The 9,857-nt window shown below is 42.3% G+C and overlaps 1 protein-coding gene across 1 annotated transcript; it reads left to right on the top strand.

Annotated features, from left to right (window-relative positions):
* The first annotated feature begins 2,013 nt into the window (after positions 1-2,013).
* Positions 2,014-9,829, top strand: LOC106660035. The gene is made up of 6 exons (XM_023460385.1): positions 2,014-2,024; positions 6,641-6,740; positions 6,850-7,353; positions 7,421-7,793; positions 7,869-8,874; positions 9,814-9,829. Exons 1-6 carry the CDS (start codon positions 2,014-2,016, stop codon positions 9,827-9,829), a joined length of 2,010 nt encoding a protein of 669 aa, XP_023316153.1.
* The last annotated feature ends 28 nt before the right edge of the window (positions 9,830-9,857 follow it).

Below are 9,857 nucleotides of genomic sequence, written 5' to 3'. Positions count from 1 at the left end.
ATTTAGGTTGGTTACGAGGCTGACTGACATCTTAGAGATGACGAACAGCAGTGAATATATTTTTCCTTGTAAAAAGTTAAGATAATTTTATTTCATTTTAATCTTTTAGAAAATAAACCGTAAAAACGTCTAATTTATATGAAAAGACATATTACGTTCAAGTTATGAATACCATGTCGTATTCTACTGTAACTCTTTCGTTAGGCTGAAAAGTGTAAGCCAAGCAATAATTAAATTATTTTTCATTGTTTTATTAATTTATTTGGCTAAATTTTTCAATTAAATTGTTAACTAGCTTGGATTTTTTTAAATATTATGATGTTATCTTTAAAAAACTAATACGACTTTGAACTTGATATTTTGATGTCAATAATTTTACAATCATTCGAAAAAAATTTTTTCTCAAATTGACTTTATTTATACCTTCATCATTACTATCAAATTTTAAAAGGATATATCTATGCGGAGCCACTCGTCATTTTTTTCAGATATGGTGATAATTACTTGCACATGTATGCACTTTTGAGTGTTCGATCGTTGTCATTGTCGCAGAAAAGGGCTGACGTCTTGTAAACGTATTTAGTCTATGTCTGTGCACTGCTGCGCTTGTGTGTGCCTGTGTGTGTGTGTGTGTGTGTAATGCACGTATACATCGCACCACTGCCACCGATGTATGCGGGTAGATTACACATCGCATAAAATGTGTATATATACTGTATTATATACATATATTCGTGTGCTTGTACCTCTAATGTGTGTACTCGACGAGCTGTGCCGTGCGCGCACACGTGAAGCTCGACTCGCAGCAGTGCCTCACGACGTTGCGAGCAAATTTCTACTGGCGCGCAAACAGATTAAAAGCTCGCAAGCGATTTTGTATACGCTCGCCTTCTAAGTTTATTTTGCTTTGATTTGAGTTTTTCGTTTGTTGAACGAAATTATTCAATGCACGTCTTCGTAGAAATGTTAAACATTAATAAAGGTCTAATAACTAGAAAAGAAGCATTTTAAACGTCTTAGAAAATATTACCATAAGTTGACTTGATTTTGGTGATTTTTCTGTTAAAATTACGTTACGAATATCGATTGCCTTTTAAATAATCTGAAGGTGTCTATTCAATTATTAAAAAAAGTGTATCATTTAACAAATACTTTATATAGGATAATAGCACTTTCAATTTTTATCACCAGATCACGACTTCCTTCATCTGTATGCCTGCAAGTGGCAAAGTAAAAATAATTACATATAAGTATAAGTAAGTCCCAATAATTATTCAAGCAATTTTTTTATTACCGTTGTTTTTGATAATAATAAGCTGCTCATTATTGATATGTTTCAAAATAACTATACGTTAGTGTACAAATTTTTGTATCAACGATGCCTTAAGTTTGCGCAACTTGAAAATTTACTATTAAAGAGCGAAAAATAGTGTAACGATTGAAAATAGGGATTAGCACTTCCTATCTGTATAGATGCCGCGAGTGCCTCATTACGACGCCAACTCCGCAATTGGCTGAGGCAAACCACGCCCCCGCCATTTAATGGGCGGCGCTTCACACATGTATACTTATATCGTGCAGTGCGTTGCGCCCAACAAGGACGAGGAAAAGTATATACGCGAAACATACGGTAGAGAAAGAGAGAGAGAGAGATAGAACGAGGCGAAGCGGGGGTACTAGCGTTTGAGCTTCGTTTTGCTAGGTCCCAGAGTTTAGTTCGAAGTGTCGGCTCTTCGTGGATGCATCGGGACGAAGGACGAGGTTCCTTCGGGGGCATTGCGATCGTTACCAGTGTATTATTCGCTCGTATGAGGTATAAACATAGTACGCGGAACGTTGCACAGTGCTTGTTAGACTAGTGATTGTTGTATTTTCAATGTGATTATTCAAGTATACACCGATATCGTCCAAGATTCGTGCTAAAGAGTCGAAGGATAAAATAAGTTCGGTTGTTTTTTAACATTTGACATCGATTGAAGATCTCGATAAATTTTCAACAAGGATCACCATACTATGGTTGTGTTGTAAGTATTATGTATTTTATTATCAGTTTTATTAATTTGTAGCATTACATTTTTTATCGATTGTATAGGGATGCTTCAGGTGTTTTATTATTATTTTTTTTAAATTTTTGAGATTCATTTATTTCTGATTAATAAACATAATATTGGCGTGCATTTCGAATCGACACTTAAAAGTTCAATTAAAACAAACAATCGTTAACGCTTATTATAAAATGTCATTAAACCTCAAAATTTACCAAAAAAAACAAGATCAAAGCGAATCCAAAGATTTCGATAGTCTGTGGCTTTATTTGAAAGTTGTACTACCTTCATCTATTTTCATAAATAAGCAAGCTATTAACAGTAGAACTTTTATTTACTTGTTTGAATAAGTTAACGTCATTGAAAATTAGTTTAAAAGAAAAAATAAATGTTTTATAAGCACGAACAAAAAAATTTGAATTAAAAAAAACCGTAGTTGTATTTCGCATTATGAATGAATAATAATTTACCTCAAATATAGTTATTCATTTTATATTAAGGCTATAGACTACAGAACTATGATTTTCAATCACATTCTCAAAAAAATAATTTTTGGAATACTATTCAATTTAGAATTTGTATGTACAAACATGAAATGTAATACTTACCGTTAGTGCTAACTATAATGTTATTTTCAAATTGATATACCTGAATAATTATATTTCAATGTTACATTCCTACTGTTTATTTTTCAACACTGTACCAAAATTCCACTAATGCTTTTTTATTGTTTTTTTTTCACTGAGAACTCTGAGTGATTTCTGTCGTGATTATTTTAAAAAATCAACATAACTGGTTGATGTTCATAATTAAAAATAAATAAAAAAAAAAAAAAAAATAATAAATAAATGAAAAGTACTCAATCCAAAAAGTCATCGTAATTCTATGCTCCGTTTATACTGTCCGTAAAGTTCATCGCATTGAAAATTTCGATTTTTTTATTGAAAAAATTACAAACCTGCGAAATGAATTTAGACAACTTGACTGCTTAAAAAAATTCACTTACGACCCCCTCATAAAATGAAATTAGAAAATCAATCGGTTTATTCGTACAAACGAATTTTTAATACCTACACAAAATAGATACTTATAATAAAGGCCTAAGTTCGAGCGAACACACGAGCGCTGCGCAACAGCTCTTTCTCTCTAATCAGCCCGAGTGGGCGTAAAGCACGGTAGCTGCTATGGCACACGTTCTAGCCGTGCCATTGGCTCGGTGCTTTTGCGGGGGCGTTCAGACTCGCTCATTGGCGCTCTATGGATTTTCCGCGGCCGCACTATAACTCTCTCTAGGCCATTACTATATCACACATTATCATCGCTGCTCGACTGCTTTGTCTAACGCGACAAGACTATAATGTACGCACACAGTGAGCGTGGCTGACGTATACAATTCAAGCTGGTAAATAAAAAGACATCGCATCAAAATCGAGCCGAAGAATCGCGAGAAGAAAATACACTGTCATAACTATACGTAATGGACGATGATGATTGAGAGGTGCGTAGGATTATGTCCGCAGAGATTAGCCATCTCTCGACACTCTCCTGCGCACTGCGCGTATAATATGTGCATACATAAAGGACAGAGAGATAACTATCGCTTGTAGAATCGGGAGAGTCTCGCATATAATTAATGCGAACTCGTGAGCTGTTATATGCGCGTTTGTCCTTTCTTAAACATTTACGATCGGTACGTGCGATAAACGAGAGAGAGAGAGAGAGAGAGAGACCTGTGAGTCGTCGTCGTCGCTGCTGCTGGTGTGTTGATGCGCGTGACTCTTAGTATTTTGCTTTTTTTGGGATATCGGTGCATAATATTAAACGGCAACCGTTTATGTACTTTCCGTCTTTTTTAACGTGATCATTGACCCTTGAGTATTTTTACGAGCTCGCGACATGCAACCCACTAATAAGATACATCGAGTTTAATTTACAATCGGATCAATTTTTTGGATCAATTCTAGAAATATATAACTATACCTCAACCGAAGGCGATTACTTAGTCAAAAGGGATTTTCACATGGCGATAAGATTTTCTCATTGTACTTGAAACACTTGGGCTGGTGTGTATGTGTACGTGTGTGAAAGCGCTAACGAGAGTCGACTCGATCGAGCATTAGTATCCGTGTCCGTATATATAAGTAACGAGCCTTTCTCGCTTTTATCCCCGGCAAAAGGGAGCTGGTCCGAGATATTAAGTTCGAGATAAAGCGCCTTCGGAGCGACTCTCTTTCTCTCACGCGCGCTTCCACGCGAAAAGAGCCGGCAAAAAGAGAGTTAAACGTCCGAAAGATAAGGCAGAATTAGAAGAAGCTCGAGCGGCGGCGAATAATCCTTCGAGAGAGCCCGAGCTTACTTGACACTTTTGCCTCGGCCCGCGCGCACACGCCTTGAATTATTGTTGCACCTTTTAATCGGTCGCGCGCACGTATATGAAGACGTGTAGAAGTCGAGAGAGGCCGCGGAGGAAAGCGTGAATGATCGACGTAAAAGGACAAATGTTTTTTTACGTTATTAGATCGAGACAAAAAGTAAAAAATAAAAATAGCATCAATATTCGAAGGCAATCGTCGCCACGAATACACAAACGAGTAAGGTCGTTGGCAAAAATTAAATTGCTCGCGACGTACTCGCGCTTGGAAAGGTTAAAAAGAAAAAAGGTATGAAAAAAAAACAAGAAGAAGCGAAAGATAAGAGCGCGAGCAGCGGCGCGAATAAAAACGTACGCGCGCGGCAGGTATATACGGCGCGCGCCACTCAGTGTGAATGATTGCACGGATCGGTGATAAAGTCATTCGCGCGCGCATATTCCACGGTAAGGTCTTGTTCCAGCTCGGCTCGTATTTGATATTTACATTCGGAAAATCCAGCGGGTTGCTTTTTCGAGCGTGTGTATACAACATCACGTAGAATCTTCCCGAAAAATCGATACGAGAAATAGAGGCGCGCGCGCATTGCAATTTTTGGACTTTGGTAATCGTAGCGGGCCGTGCGCGCATCATCGCGCTTTGGCCACCCACGACGAGCCATAAGTATTGTAATGTTTGCGTTCGTTATGTGTGCCCCAAGAGCGAGAGAGCGAGCGAGAGAGGCAGCGAAAGAGAGAACGAGAAAGCCATAAATTGGGATTTTATCGCGATCGGCTCGCGTTCGCGGGGAGTAAGACGTACGGCTTTATGCAGCACACATCACAGCTGCCTCGCTCGACGAGGTGCTGCGCGAGCTTATATACACACGTATTCTCTCACACATATTCACTTGCGCAATCGTACCTAAATTAGATATCACCTAGAGAGAGAAGTGCATTGGACGAGCTATATATAGTACCTACTCGCGCGAGTCCCATATAGAGACTCGCGTATACTACCAACAGGGGGGAGAGAGAAAGAGAGAAATTATTTTTCCAAATCATAGTGTGTACGTACACCGCGTAAGTACACGTGTGTAAATTACCCGACGCGATATTAATTTCAGCTTTTATCGTGCGCCGATCGATGAATATAAATAACATAATCATCGCGCCGAGGAGAGAGAGAGTCGCGCAAAAGAGAGCTTGGGACACTGCACAATGCAGTATAGGGCGCACACTTACACAGTACACACGCATACACATACGAGGCAAACTGATTTATCGCAAATTTACACCTCATATGGAGATCGTTCGCGGTGATCGCGTGCTCATATGGCTTGTTTTATCACGCGTTTCGAATGCCAACGATTATTTCTTTCTCTCTCTTCTCTCTTTCTTTCTTCTTTCTTTTTCCTTGCTCCGAGCTCTGCTTCTCGGTGCGGATGCTCGAGTGAAACACCGTAGGTCTGCGTACACAAATGCGCAGAATTCATACTTTTGTCTCACGATCCTTCAAATTTTCATCTAAAACACAGAAGGAAGCGCGCGCAAGACTCGAGCGAGAAGAAACTATTTGCATTGCGGGACTGCGAGGCAATTTTTCACCGCAAAACGAGCGCGCGGAATCGTCTAACTACGTATACACATCGCTGCACACACACACACACACACTGTATAGGGCGCGCGTACGAAATAAAGCGGACTTATTAATCATTTGCTCGCTTCGCTGCGCTGGCTGCAGTACTGCGCGTAGTATACACACGCACGCTACGTAGTACGAGTCGCCCACCGCCGTGTCAATTAAATTTTGAATAATAATTTCGCGCCGAGCGCACTGCTCATACACACACGTTTATGCATACGTTTGTAGGCGTATAACAACGCGTATCCTCGCTTCGTCCGCAGCTTCTTCTTTTTCTTCTTGGCTTCCCTCGGTTTCAATCTCGAGCGGGTTTGACTTTCCGAGTATGCATCACAATCGCCCGTTTTGTCGATGATAATTCAACTCCATCGCGCACACGCGTGGCTGCGCATTGTTTCGGCCGCAGATATTTGTATTTTCGTGCATCTCGTAAATTATATTATTATTTTTATTGATGTGCACTCCAATATTATGTATTGCATATACGGACTCCTTTTTATGTCGCGTGGAAAAATGAATAACGAGGCATGCGTAAAAGTAAGAAACGTTGCTTGAAAAATTTGCTTTATTTTTCACACGTGCTTTGTTTGTGTTGCATCGCAGGAGTCGAGTTGGGTCGCCGACGATGTCAGCGACCGTGGCAGGCAATCAGCAGCAGTACCCTCACCAGGAGTGGGACATCAACGACGCAAACATACCTCTGGTAAGCTTACCATCATATCGACCGCAATCTAACTGAGAAAAAGAAGCGAAGCGCACGAGAGAGCCCGGGTGATGATGAAAAATTCCTATTCACACAGATGGTTTCGCAGATACGGGAGTTCGACGAGTGGTGCGACTGGACGGACGGCCACGTGCGCAAGGTGTACGCGCCGAGCTGCGAGGAGGCCAAGCGTCACGCCTCGGGCTGGGCCATGCGCAACACCAACAATCACAACGTCGCCATTCTCAAAAAGTCGTGCCTTGGCGTGCTCGTCTGCTCGCTCAAGTGCACCCTGCCGGGCGGCGGCAAGGTCCACATGAGGCCGGCCATCTGCGACAAGGCGCGCAAGAAGCAGCAGGGCAAGCCCTGCCCGAATCGCCAGTGCATGGGCAGGCTGCAGATACACGCCTGCCGGGGCCACTGCGGCTACCCGGTGACGCACTTCTGGCGCCACTCGGCGGACCACGTGGTCTTCTTCCAGGCCAAGGGCGTGCACGATCATCCGCGGCCCGAGGCCAAGTCCACCTCGGAGGCCCGACGGAGCGTCAGCACGGGCAGGCGGGTGCGTAGCATCGCCTCGAACCTCGACATCGAGGCCGCTACCACAGACAAGGTTCGTTGCGCACTTTTCTTTACAGCTGTATCGAACGACTTCGATTACATGATAATTGATCTTATAGATCGAGAGACTGAGGGGCACGAAACGACGCAGCTCGGAGATGTTGGAGATTCACCAAACGCAGGTGACCAATCTCGGCGTCAACGAGAATTCCTCCTTCTCCTGCTCGTGCTCGCCGTTCGAGTGCGTCTGCGGCGCTGGCAATACCGCAGGCAATCGTCGCTTGAGCTTTTCCTCGTATCAAGTTCCTCAGCACTACAATCATCATTCCGACTTGCATTACGGACAGCCGGCGGAACATCAGCAGGCGCCAAATCACCCGGGCCACCAGGCTCACTATCAGCTGTCGCAGATCGCGCAGTTACCCGCCAACGAGGCTCCGAATTACTGGCCCAATCAGGAGGCATCGACGATAGAGCACTCTTCCTTGGGCTACACTCACAATAATAACAATAACAATAGTAATAGCAACAATAATAATAACAATAACAACAACAATATCGCGCTCAACGCCAACGGCCAGGAATCGTCCTCGGGCTACCTGACGGCCACCGGCTACGCCACCTCCGGTTACAACGACGATCTGTTCGCGCCCGAGGAAATATTCCAGCTGGATCAGCCGATCAGAGCCGACTTCGGCATGGTGGTGGCGGCCAACAACAGCGGCAACAGCAACCACGGCAGCGTCGGCAATCCAACGACCGCCAGGACGACACCACCGACGTTGCTCGACCTCGGCAGCGGCACCATCAAGTACGAGGCGCCCGAGTTCGTCGCTCAGACGTGGAATCAGCTGCTAAGCGAGGACTCGAGCAGCAGCCAAGTGAGCGTCAACCAGCAGCAGCACGACAACAACGACAGCAAGTCACAGACATTCGGTGCTGCTGCGGCTTACGCGACGCCGTCGGCCAACGCGAGCTTTTGGAACAATCGAGCGCAGCAACAAGAAAATTATCCGAGTAGCGGGGCGGCGGCAATTTATGAGCCAAAATCGAAAACTCAGCTGGTTTCTAGTCATTCGCCGGTAGCCGAGGTGGCCGCTTATTCCGCATACGACGATTATCAACAGCAAATGGTCAAGAGTTACGGCACCTCGCCGACGAGTCAATCCCCCGATCAATCGCCGATTCAGCAGCAGAGACAGTATCGTATATTGCAAGAAAGATTGACTTACGGTATTCAACAGACGCCAACGACTACGACGTCGCTCCTCACTATCCAATCGCAAGCGAGTCCGGCAGAGTCGGCTTACTACTATCAGAGCAATACGGGCAACGATCGATGCCACTACAGCTGCGACGATGCTGCAGCACGACTTCAACAGCAACAGCAGCAGCAACACCATCAGGTCAACGTCAACAATAACATGACGAGCTATACCGGTGACGGCCAAACCACGGTCGACTTCGCGCCTTACGTGGATTACACCCTCGTGGGCATGCTCTGCAGTCCCGAGGACGAGGAGTCGTCTCAGCAGCAGAATCAGCATCAACATCAGCTGCAGCAGCAGCAACAGTTGCATCATCAACATCATCAGCCGCAGCAACAGCCGCAGCACCACCATCACCATCAAGGCTTCCCGCGAAACTGTCACGCACCGATGCACAATTACGTCGCGCATCACTAGATTATTACGACGAAAAATTGAAAATTTTTATTCCAAGTTATCTATAATATATTTGTTAAAGTATCTCGAGGGCATTTGTGAAGGTCTGTTCGTTTTTGGAAGGTGCGTCGAGAAGTTTTCTGCGATATTATTATTACTATTATTATAATTATTATAATTATTATTATTATTATTATTATTATTATTATTATTATTATTATTATTATTATTATTATTATTATTACTATAATCTTTATCGTTATTATTATTGTGTAAAGAAGATGTTCATTTCTTGTAACAAAAAAAGCGATCTCGTAGTAAGACTATTTATAAATAAATATATATTGCGTGGAATTGTCATTAAAAGGAAAAACTTGACTCTACAGATTACACCAAATTCTGTTGATGTTTTTGTGGAATAAATAATAAGTATTCATAAGTACTTACGTAACAATTAGTCTCTGGAATTTGTTGCAATGAAACTTTTTTTGTGTTTCTGTTTTAAAAGCAAATTAAGAAATTAAGTCCCTTGAATCTCTATCATACAAGTTATGATGGACGTACTCTACAAAAAATAACTTATCCATCAGTTATGTACTGTGAAAAATCGGTACTTTCAATAAGTTTTCAGATAAATGACCTAGAATCAAAAACAAGCTTATAGCGTTTTGGTATAGAGTTTTACGAGCTAAAACTTATTTTATTCTTAAAACTGTAAATGTGAGTAACCATGTTACGTTATGCGGTATTGAATGCAGTAAAAAAATTAAAATTTTTTATACTTTTCGATGCTCGCCTTGTAACTACCTCTCAACGTTGTATGTAATGTTTTCATTTACGAATTTTAGGAACATTTTCATTTGAAACGAAATGATTGCGTAGTGTTCGTGTT

This window comes from Trichogramma pretiosum, unplaced genomic scaffold, assembly GCF_000599845.2.
Source record: "Trichogramma pretiosum strain Unisexual culture from Peru unplaced genomic scaffold, Tpre_2.0 scaffold29, whole genome shotgun sequence".
Lineage (NCBI taxonomy): Eukaryota > Metazoa > Arthropoda > Insecta > Hymenoptera > Trichogrammatidae > Trichogramma > Trichogramma pretiosum.
Note: the sequence above shows the minus strand (reverse complement) of the source record. Positions and strands in the feature narration are given on the sequence as shown.